This window comes from Manacus candei, unplaced genomic scaffold, assembly GCF_025592945.1.
Source record: "Manacus candei isolate 608988 ecotype Guabito, Panama unplaced genomic scaffold, ASM2559294v1 h1tg000061l, whole genome shotgun sequence".
Lineage (NCBI taxonomy): Eukaryota > Metazoa > Chordata > Aves > Passeriformes > Pipridae > Manacus > Manacus candei.
Window position 1 is genome coordinate 3,540,921 of NW_026138109.1, and position 12,130 is coordinate 3,553,050.

General features: G+C 39.2%; 1 protein-coding gene across 7 annotated transcripts in view; it reads right to left on the bottom strand.

Annotated features, from left to right (window-relative positions):
* NNT (nicotinamide nucleotide transhydrogenase) overlaps positions 1 to 12,126 on the bottom strand; it is a 41,061-nt gene extending 28,935 nt beyond the window's left edge. The window contains exons 1-7 of one of the 7 annotated variants that reach the window (XM_051804732.1): positions 11,030 to 11,178; positions 8,719 to 10,947; positions 6,578 to 6,707; positions 4,209 to 4,438; positions 2,883 to 3,100; positions 1,413 to 1,500; positions 717 to 805 (exon numbers count right to left, since the gene is read on the bottom strand). In XM_051804732.1, the coding sequence (XP_051660692.1) occupies positions 717 to 805; positions 1,413 to 1,500; positions 2,883 to 3,100; positions 4,209 to 4,438; positions 6,578 to 6,587 (635 nt within the window). In that variant the 5' untranslated portion in view covers positions 6,588 to 6,707; positions 8,719 to 10,947; positions 11,030 to 11,178. Of the gene's footprint in view, positions 1 to 716; positions 806 to 1,412; positions 1,501 to 2,882; positions 3,101 to 4,208; positions 4,439 to 6,577; positions 6,923 to 8,718; positions 11,225 to 11,888; positions 11,977 to 11,996 lie in introns of those variants that run through there. The other 6 variants (XM_051804729.1, XM_051804730.1, XM_051804733.1 and 3 more) reach the window with 6 other exon arrangements.
* Between the last annotated feature and the right edge of the window lie 4 nt (positions 12,127 to 12,130).

The window sequence follows — 12,130 nt, forward strand, 5'->3', positions numbered from 1 at the left end:
AAGTGTCTAAGATGGGTGATAAATACACAACCTGTGGTGCTGTCTTTAAACTGTGAAATGGGAAGTAAGTCTAGTAAGTCTTATTTTCACAGGGAAATGGGGTGGGGATGTTTGGAGTTGGTTTTTTTAATAGTTATTCTGTAATTTATTTTGAATCACATGACATCACAGTAAATATTGAGAATAAATATCAGTGTTATGTGAATATTCACAACACACAGAGAACTCGGCAGAAACATTCTTGCATCTCAAGATAAAAGTATACAGGGTGCTCAAGTAGGGAATTTAAAAGATCTGAAAAGTTTTAGACTGATTTTGACCACACTTTTATGAAAAATAACCTCTTTCCAGTTTCTTTTAAGACTTATGCAGATGTTTTCTAAGAAACCAGAGTGGTTTTCCTCATATTGCACATCACAAATCTGGAGACATATTAGATATAGCTAAGTAGCACTAGATGCCACTTCTACATAAAGCACATAAGTACATAATTTTAATGCAAATACTGTACTAAGCATGTAAAAATTTGATACAAGAAGGCCGTTTAATAGAAAAGAACTAATCAAGTTTGCAGTCTCTGCAGCTATAAGAAGAAAAGTATTTTTGCTCTCTAATTTTCCCAGTCTATTCCTCTAAAAAATGGCAGTACAATTTCACTGCAATACAAACAACTTAAAAGTAATTTCGGATTGTTATTACTATTTTCTTACGCCTACCTAGTATCAAATCCACGAACCACCGCACCCATCGATTTCGCTGCTCCTGCAGAAGCCAGACCAGCAACTCCTCCTCCGATGATCAAAACCTAGGATGATAAATCTCATTAAGCAGCCATTTAAACGAGATACCTCAGGACACAGAAAACAAAATTACTTTGGCAAAACTGCCCCATAAACTAACAGTTTAAAAGCTGTAACTCCTAATTTCACATATCTAAGAGCCAACTCACCTGTGGCTAATAGTCTGTGTAAGTAAGTAGCAGTTTTCTCCTTGATTTATCTTCCTTTTTTATTTCCCTCTCTAATTCTACTTGCATTTCTCTTCAACCCAGTCCACCTGTAATTCCAATTAAGTAAACCTTTCCACTGCACCCTTCAATGCCCCAGAAATCCCAATATCTCTGACTTCTCTTAACTGTTTTCTTTCCCCATTTTGAAAAAAAATAAGTCCACCTACATATGGCTGGTCTGATGTTTAAAACAAAGTAAACTTAAGTAAAACTCAAACTGTTCTATTATTCCCAAAACAAGGTAACTACAGATGTGAACAAAAAATGGTGTGAGAATAACTACAGCAGTTTCTAAAGTCTCTAGAACTAACCCCAAGGTAGAAAAACAAATAACACAGTTTCAGCAATGGTTACCTAAGCTCAGGAACTCATATTCCTTTGCCATGTGTTTAATTGCACATACCTTTGCTGGAGGAACTTTACCAGCAGCTGTGATTTGACCTGTGAAAAATCGACCAAAGTGATTTGCTGCCAGTACCACAGCCTTGTAACTGTCAATTAAGGATGAACATATATTAGTATTCTCCCAAGGTTCAGTAAAATTCCATTCATGACATCAATCAAAAGGATGAACATTTGACCATAGCATGTGTAGAATATCTTAATATTTTACTACTGAGCACAAGTTTAATAGTCTTTCTTCATATTTCTTGCCTTTTTTTTTTTTTAAATCATTGAATGCATTTTCAGACATAATTTTTGGACTGCAGTATACTGGATGTCCGCAACTATTCACTCTTTCAAATAAAATTTTACCCTAAAAATGCATGCCTAACTTGCCAAAAGTTAACTCTCTGGTCTTTGAAACTACCTTCAAAGGCTGTAACCTGAGGCCTGCTACGGAAGGGAGCAACGAATAAGTAATTGCAAAAGCCTGAGTAATTCTGCAGCAAGCTCACTTAGAGCAAGCACGCATTCAAAAAAGATATTCTAACCCTAATTTTGCAAAGCCATATGACTTAGGACAAATAGTGTAACCTTGTTACTTCATTTGCCCCATCCAAGAATGGGTGGTCGGACACCAAGTTAACACCAGAGCAGCTATCTGAAGATGAAGATTAATATGTAATTTTGTCTTTTCTTAACAACAGTGCACATTTTCTTGCACTTTTACTAACAGTGTTGTGGTTCAACAGTCCCATTCCACTTTTTTTCCTGTCTCTAGAACAGGTACATGGAGGTCTGTATGCCACAAAATAAGTTCACCTTTGGAATACAGCTTGCAGATTTTATACCTTTAAATACATTATTAATGTCTATATTTCAATAAAATTACACCAAATGAAAACTGAAAGAAGTCATTAAACGTGTATGTGGATGTATACTGCTTGTGTGCACAAAATCTGGAAGCCTTCTCAAAGGCTTATTATGCCTCACAGACATCATCAAAGTTAAAAAAAAAGAAAGCCAGCTTGACAACAACATTTTAAATCACTACAATACCTAAATGTTAGTTGCAAAGCATGAGGATATGGGACAGTATTTGATCTTTTGTTTGTATCTGCCATGGCAACTGCACTTATACTGAGTGTTATTTGGGTTAGTTAGCTACTCTCAAAATCAGATCCTTCCAACAGACAACCTGTGTTCAAGATGACTTAATGATATCTTAACTGCTCTGACCCAGTTCAGATCAAAGTCAGGGAATTAGAATTGCCTCCAGTTTGTTTATTTTTTTTAAAACCTTTGTTCTCATCTGCTGTAAAGCTGACCATAAGAAACTTCTGTAGTTTGGCACCTCCAACAGCACCATCCTCCTTGAAACTACTGCATGAAAACAGAGATGCAGAATTGTTTTAGATATACCTAATATCAAAGCATATGATTTTTAATCCAGCTATACTTAGTGAAGCTGAAAAAAAATAAATCATACCCAGCAATGTTGGCCATGGAGCTAAGTGCATCATATCCCTGAGCAATGGTGACCCGTGGAACCTGATCCATAGCCAAGACAGTAGCTTTTTTTTCTGCTAGTTTTTTCAGGAGGTCTGGATTTTGTGCCGGGTAGACAAAACTAATCAGGGTCGCCGCCGTCTTAAAAAGATCTGCCTCATGTACACCTAGAGCCGAGTTGTATATAGGAGCCCTCACCTGAAGAAGGACAGAAGTTTCTAAGTCAATCACAGGAAAGAAATCAGAACACACTCCACTTCCTTTCTCCCAGGGTGCAGTCTGGCCATTCCCATTCACAAAGTACAGAAGGAAGCACGTATATCAAAGGCTGTTTATACAACTGAACTGAGTTACTGCCCTTCTTAATTGCAGTGCACATACTGGAATTAGTTCGAGGTGGATTGGTGACAGGGCAGTAGTTGTCAGCACACACCTTGAGAAAGATCTGATGGCTTTTAACCAGCAGCCACCGCCTTTTCTAACAGACAGCTACCCTCAAAACTACCATTTTTAAGCAAAATGGTTACTCAACACATATGCCAATTAAGTTCTACAGGCTAAGAATCACTAATTAGGTGGCAAGGCATGACTACATACAGGGAATTTCAAGCCAGATATCCAGACAGTAATCTCCACCTATGTTCACTTAAGTTTCTCACTTTTCTTCAGAGAAACCTCCTTAAAAGGGTTGTTCACAAAGCAGCTCATAGAAATTCTGCCTTCAATCCTGATGTGTTAGAGCAACTACAGGAAGCCTCAACATCAAATTTAAGGTGTTTTTGGTTTTTTCCTTCAGGACTCTGCACAACCTAAAACCTCTCAAGTAACTTCGCTTTTAGTAGTTTTCCCAAATTAGCTGTAACTCATCTAGTGACAAATACTTTTGATACACATTGAGTTGTGGAACTGAAAAAGTTAGAAACTTGCATCTTCAAAATTCCAAACAACTATCTACAGAGCAACTTGAGTTATGTGTTACTAAATTTGGAGAAAAGGTTTCTTAGAGCAGGGATTTCACCTGATTAGAGTCCACTCTAGAATACCTCGCTCTAGAAAACACAAGTAAAAAGTAGCTAGAAATCTGCTAAGAAATTATCCCCAATTTCTTCAACACCATCATTTAATAATTTTCTCAATGTAGATGCACACCTGAGCTATTTTAAAAAAAAATACCAAAATTGAGTCAGGACTCAGAATAGAAAATACTAAAGGACCTTACTTACTGAACTTTTAGCAAACTATTACAAAAAAATGACCTATAAGTTTCTGCTAAAAGAATGTAATAGGAAATTAATAAAGCAATTACTTTCACAATCAAATCCGAAGCCAGGACTTCCTTGGTCCCCAGGATCTTTGCTCCAACTTCTCTGTAATGGTCATCAGAAAATTTGGAGGCTTCTCCAGCACCAGATTCCACCACAACACTGAAGCCTTGTTTAACCAAGGCTTGAACTCCAGCTGGTGAAAGAGCCACTCTCTTCTCATTCTCAAATATCTCCTTGGGGACACCAACTGTCAACTGTTTATAAGGAATTCCTGTAAGAGTGGTAGATAAGACAGCATTAATTGTACTAGAATAACTAATCAATATTAAGGGTACTCTTCAATGTTGTACAGACACATGCAGCCATGTCACAGCTAGCAATTCTCCCTCCTAAGGGAAGAGGAAGCAGAATGCTATTTTCTAGGAACGTAGTTCACATTTCCTTAAATTGCACCATCTTCCTAGAGATCCTTGTCCTCCCAGCAATCAGCAGGTCAGCACAATCAGCCACACAAGCAGCAACAAGTGTTTGATGCAGTTCATACCCATCAGACTTTACACAGTTCTGATTGTATTCTGATTTACACAATACCTGGTGTTCTGCTGATAAAACATTCTACCTTAGGCAAGGATTTAAATCCGTCTCTAGCCACTTCCACTTTATTGTGAAGAAATAAACAAATGAGTTTGAGCAGTGAAACTACATCTTAACTGAACATGTTTTTGTGTCTATCAAATTACAGTTGTCCCAAATCACTATTAACAAATGTAACATACATACCATAAAGTACATTCAAAGGCACAATTACATCAGCGAGGTACTCTAAAAGTTGCCACAGAAATGAAAAATGTGAATTCAGAAGTAGTTGAAGAATAATGGAATATCCATCTACTAGCTTCTTCAACAGTACTTCTCTTCAATATTATCTGCTTGTCTTGTTCAAAGCTCCACTAAGTAACACTGGGAAAACTGCTGAAGCCAAAATTTATCAGTTTTAGCTGACATTTTCAATATTAGACTGGGCTTCCAGTCTGGGAATTAAATTTCTCTGATCCAAACAAGTGTTTAAATATATTATTTATCAATACACAGGTTCAAGCAGAATAACCATATATCAAACTACCACACTGCTTCAATTATACCAACAGCATGCAGCCCATCACAGGATCAATCCTATATCAGGTTTCACTGATATCTATCCAGAATTTAAAGCTGGATTGTGACATGACTACGCAAGACATTTATACCACATATATATTAATGAAATACAACTTCAGCTGTCTAAGCAGTCACTCATATTAATGACCAAGCAACAACAACAACAAAACCCACCAAACAAAAAACCTCAAAACAAAAGGAGAGAAGGTGGATAAAAGGCTTGTTTTAAGTTACAAATCTGATTTTAAATTGTCCATGTATGTATTGTGCTATGAAAATTTGTACCAGACAAGGAGTATTTTAGGAAGGCCTCCTTTCCACTTTTAGACAGAAACAAGCAAAAAATAAGAACTTTGAGGAACTGGGTTTACATTTAAAAATATTAAAATATTTTTTCCATTACATAAAACTTGGGACTATAAAGTACTTAAAGTTGAAAATCTGAAAATATTTTAATTAAAACTTTCAAGATAAGCTTATAATGTTCTGAAAATACAGTACAGAATTACTAAGAACTGGTACTTGAGTACCTACCTATACTTCTCAGTCTACTAACTCATTAAAAAAAAAAAATTGAACACATCCAACAAGAAGACAGAATGAAAAATCACCAGACAAAGAAGTGCATTATTTCTAATTGCTGTGCCAGGGGAGGTTTTGTTGAGCTAGAGGAGGTGCAGGTTGGACATCAGAAAGAATTTCTTCACTGAAAGGTTGGTTAAGTGCTGGAATGGGCTCCCCATATATGTGGTTGAGTCACCATCCCTGGAAGTGTTCAAAAAATGACTGGACATGGAATTCAGTGTTACGGTTTAGTTAACAAGGTGGTGTTTGTCCAAAGGCTGTGCTCGACCTTGGAAGTCTTTACCAACCTTAATGATTCTATGATTCTAGTTACTTTTTTTTTTTTTTAATTTTATCTTTGTCCTTGAAATTTAACTAAAAAATTAGTAACAAATAGTTTGAAGAAAGAAGTGTTTTGATATTTTATATGTTGGAGAACATTTAAATTGTTTTAACTACAAGACAAAAACCAAATTCAGAAAAACATATGTTAAAAGAACATAAAGTCACAACAGGAGCGAGAATGCACATCTAAAACAACAGACCCACAAAGCTAACAGTGCTTTGCAATTATTTGCTTCATCAGCAGACACTACATCTAAATATAATCGTGCAACTCAGGCCATACCCACCACAGCAGCACTAACCACTTGTCAGCTGTGGTAACTGCTGCTGTCACTCAAATTACCCTTTGTCATTTGAAGGCACCTTTCTCCTCATCTCTTCTAATTACTACACAATAAAGTCCTGCTTCTGATTTTCACTAAATCATCTCGGTGGAAATGAACTCTCTTGTCTTTCAGAAGCAGGAATGAAACCTAGAAGATTGAAATTTATTAGGATAACAAAGACCAATTGTAATTTCAGAAAGAAAGTAGCTGTAAGGTAGGATAAAAGGCAAAAAAGCTTTTCAAGAAGCAGTGAGAAAAATTAAGAACTAGAGTTCTACCTTCCCTTTCTCCTTTTGGATGTTTTTGTAGCACCAAAATGCTGAGAGGGGGAACGGAAGTCTGAGGGGGGAAAGGGAAGGGGAAGAGGGGAGGAGGGGGGGAAGACAGGGGGAAGAGTTAGGGTTGGGGGGAAGGGGGAGGATGGGAGAGAAGGAATAAATTATAGCATACGGGGAATAGAAAGATGACTGCAGATTTAAACACAGACACGACTAAAGCTTTTATTTTCTCAAGCAAAAAATTAATCTTTTTTAATGAAATGACAATAGATACTTCTGATTTCTTCTTCTTCACTTGTTTTTTTGAGGAGAAAAGTAAATGGCTAGGAGGCATAGGACAGGAATATGCACTTGCTAGACACCAAATGCGTTTCCTCATTTCTCACTTCTTTCTTTCACATTGTTATATCTTGTATGCAATAAAAATAGGTACAACTTTTTCAGATAGAAAGTATTAGCACCTTATTCAGTAAGTAGAATGATCAGAAACCAATACTGAGAACTATTCCCTCCTCCAATGCTTTGGTAAGACCAAACATACAAGTCTCTCCCCTTCTTTTCTCCTCTGTGCCACTACCAAACTTAAAGCAACCAGTAAATACAGAAGAAAATGAACACATAAGCAAACAGATGTCAGTTTGCCAGCCTTTAGCTAGAGCAGGTATAGTACATTTTTCAAGTAGATTACCCTGACCTTTCACATCATTCACCACCATGGAGCAGAAGTTTACAAGTGAAAAAGATCTATGTTAAAACTTCAGACAAGGTTTTGGGAGAAAAGGGTTAAAAAGCTGAAGCCTGGCAAGGAGGACTGTAAATCACTCAAGTGACCTTGCAGCTGGAAATAACTCTTGGTAAGGCCTGTGTGAACAGCAGGCTGGTGATGATTTACTGGTGCATGTGCCTCCGCTTGTGTTTCTGCGCCACAAGTTTGTGGCTGTCCCAGCTGCCTGTCTGTGCCGACACATACAACAGGGTATGATGGACAACATGTTTGGAAGCAGCTACACAATGAACAGAGATTTGGTTTGTTGAGCTCAGCAATTTCATTAAAGTCACTAGTTTGAAAGGTTGAAATCTAGGATCATAAACTCAGGATCTTGATTTAAGTTTTTATTTTGAAGAAGTGCATCTGCTATCCTTGCCATGGGTTCAAAATTGCATGAGACTGTGAAGCTTTCAAATTGCCTTTCTAATCCTTCATGTCAGACAAACTCTCTATGAACTGCTTTGAGTATGTTTTAGTGACTTACTGCTTTATGACATCAAGAACATTTTCCAAATACTGACTGACATACGCATACTTGGAGCACCTCTTTGAGTCACATTAAGATTTTTAATAAATTGTTCATGGGAGTAGCAGATACACAGTACTTTTTTGATACAAAAAAATCAACACCAATACAATTATGCCACTATCAGAAGTAGAATCATTCACAGGCCTTAGAAAGGAATATACACTCCAACGAAATGCTTAGTATGGTTTATACATAGACTAGAATTTAGAAAAACTAGTAAGAAGTCACTATTTCTCATCCCCTTACCATAATCTTGACTGTGTACTGAGGACAAGTATGTCCTTACTTCAAGTAAACAAAACTATGAAAGTGATCTTCTCCATGTAACTTCCATCTACAAGAATCTTAAAGAAGATTCTAAGTTAAAACTGTAGCGAAAAAATATAGTTTTTTAACCTCTTCAACGTGATTTGGGGAAGTAGCCTGCAGCAAAATAGTATCAACAAATACTAGAGACTAACTCAGAGGAAAGACAAAGGAGAAGTTTTGACTATATGCTGCATGTTCTGGGATGGAAGAACAGGATATGTAACCTGCCTATTTTTTATGTTACTCTAATAACCTTTAAACAAACCATCTCACCTGTTCTGAAGATGAGGACATATTCCGAAGAACACCAATATGATGTTGGCAAAAGGAGAAAAAAAATGATACAAAAGATTAAAAAAACACCTGGTCCCTCCTGTTACAGAAGCAAGGAATTACAAATTGCCTGTTTCTGAAACATCTGGTACTAGTGACTATTTGAGACAGGCTACAGGAATACTTGTTTAATCCTATATGAAAATTCCTGTTTCTAATAAACAAGTAGCAGCAAAATAAACAGCAGTAAGAAAGTTATCCATCCTCCAAGTTTACTTTTCAGATGACTCCAAATCTCTTCACCCCTCAAGCAGCTGTTACTCTTGTACATAACACAGCCTGGATGGAATGAATCCTAATCTGAGAGAATGAAAGCAATAACTACAGGCTTAAGAAGAATTACTGTGACACTGGTCTTTTCAGAAAACTTAGTGTTACAGTGATTTTACCAAGTGTTACTACAATCACAGGTAATTTCTGAAAGAATAAAACATAGTTATTTTGTATGCTGTTACATTTTGATTCAAGAGCACTTAAAAAGTAAAAATAAGCCATAGTACTGCTACTAATATGTCATTCAATTGCTGTTTCATCCTTGATTTGTCCTCTACTGAATAACAAATCACATGTTGCCAAAATGAACTATAAGAAAAGCTTAATTATCAACCAAAAGACTACCAAACCTGTAATTCTCCATATTAAACAACTGCATTTCATGAATACTACTAATCCTTGAATAAGGGCTCCCACACAACAGATATGAAGGGGCAACACCGAATGTTAAACACATGACACTAATCAGAATTCTCCATCCTTCTAGAAAAATTTTTCAAAAGTGATTCTTAAAAACAAGAAAATGCACACACAGAGTAGCACATCAATTTCAGAAAAACTGAAGAGATTCTTCAGTTTCATGATCAAATTCGTGGTCAAACTAAAAAGACTGATTCCAAACTCAAACAACAACAAGGGCACTTACCTGAGACATTCGAGAAAGAACTTTGAACCCAGTTTCCTAAGTGTCAGTTTAGACTCCCAACCAAGGGACAATTTGCCATGTCAAAACTGACAGATGTTTCTCTCATTCATATATTTAATACAGAAAAAAAAAAAATTTGGAGCATCACAAATCTATCAGAGCAAATAAATTCAGGTTTCATTGTGCCACTGTGGTAAAAGGCCACATGACACAGATTATCAGGAGCCCTCACTCCTGACATTTCTTCAGAAGTTCCAAAGTCTTCAGTCACCAAGTTGAAATGACCACAAAATGAACCACTTAATGTCAGTATTCCCAGAAGTTCAATGCAACACAGGCTTCTCAGTTATACATGCTAATTTTGTGTCCAGTGTTTTCACAGCCAGACACTTCTGCTCCCAAACAGCACTACTTTCCTAGTACTCTAAAGTATCTAATGCAGTTACCTACTGTCTACATTTGGAAGAACCAAGCATCATGTATGCAATTAGTTCAACTCTCCACATTAATCAGTTGCAGCCTAAGACCCTAGATCTGCACTGAAGCAAGGTCTCTAAATTCCAATGGAAGCATGACCCATGCAGGATGAATGGGCAAAAACAGTATTAAACCTGCATTATGTATTCTCCAGTTCTCCAACTGTAAGGGTATGCACAGTATAGAACAGAGGAAAAAAAGTCAGTTCTGATCTTCATACACCAGGCTCATACTAGAAACTGGAAACAAGGATGGCCCCTTTCACACTTCTTTTTTCATTGAAAATACCTGAACTGGTCCATTATCTGCTAAAATGGAGGTAGTGCAAATATACTAGCAAACCCTACACATGAAGATGCAGATCAGAAGTTTTTCAGAGTGGTACAACGTAAGAGTTTCCTGAACAAAGCTAACAGATTTTTTTGGATGAGATAATTATATCTACATATAGTCCTGTTTGCAAGATGCTCTCTTTGTGAGGTCTGTATTTTTTCTCACGTGCACACAAAAAGCTGGTCTACAAAAACTCCTGGGGAACTTGGAGCTTTTAACTAAGAAAAGCACTTGTTTAAATACTTCTCTCAAGCAAGGGAAGTGTTAACAGGAGCTTGGACCCCCTAGCAATAAAAACTATTTGGATTCCAAGTGCTTTTAATAAACACAAACACCTTCTGTGTAAGCCCTATAAAACCAGTCTAAAAATGTGCTGCAACTGATTCAAGTATGCTGCTGCCATGATTTCTATTTTAAGTGTTTTCTGTACTAATGCAGATCTGAAAGAGAAAAAAAAAGAAGAAACAATTTATATTCATGTTTTAAAATAACAGATTATTTACAATAGTTTAATCAGTTTACCTGGCTTTGGAGCTGCCTGAGACCTGAACACCTGGTGGGTTCTAAACATGCGCAGACACGACATCTTCGCAGAACGCGCGTTTGGTGATAACGCATTGCCAAAAACAGGAGCTGAGCACTCACGGACAGCAACACGCAGGAGGCTCGCCATTGCTCCCAGACCTCACAGCAAATTCCTTGCCACGTATGGAATCCCTGTGGCGCACGCAAAAACAAGGTAAAAGCTATTAATGGCCCTGGACAGAAGGTATGTAAACGCAGCAGGTTTGAGGCCAGCTCACTGCCAGTAGCCACGACCCAATCATTTCTTCCCACCTTTATCTTTCTGGCTAGAAAACAAAATCAAATTTTTGTAAGACACCTATCAGATCAAGGTAAGTGGCCCGGAGATGGCATTTCTGTGACTCCAGGCTGTTTTCTCTTTGCACCGTTACCCCAGAAGAAGAACTGTGACACGTGATAACCCGCCGCGCCCCAAGGAACCAAACAAACGCCTCCAATCTCTGCCGGAGCTCCCGCAGAGAGTTACCGCGGGTAGGACAGAGCAGGGCAGGCACTCCGGGCGGGATACGCCGGGGAGGGGAGCCGGGAACGGGCTTCTCGCCCGGAGCCTCGCCAAGCGCCCACGGAGCGGCCCCTCCCGCTATTTATAGTCCGCGGCCAGCGAGTGACCTTGGGCAGGCGGCTCGTCCCCGGCCGTGCACCGTGCCCTGCCCACGGAGCCGCCCGCAGCCGCCACATCCCGCTCCCCGCCCGGCAGCGCTCCCGGGGGCCCTTCCCGCGCCACTTGCCTTCTCCGCGCGTCCTCCCTCCCCCCCTCCCTTCCCTCGAGAACGGGATACCGCAGCCTTTCCCTCACCAGCGGCCACTCTCCGTCCGCGCCCAGAAAACGCGGCGGTGCCGCCCCGGCCCCACACGACGCCGCGCCCCGGCCGTGCCCGCGGGCGCCCCTCACAACCCCACTCACCAGCCCCGCGGAGCCGCCGCCGAGGGTCCGACCGACCTTGGGGCGGGGCGGGGGCGGGTCTGCGCCCGCCAACCCGGAAGGACTGAGGGGAGTGCGGGGGGTCGGGCGGCCGCGTCACGCGGCGTGTGAGGGGC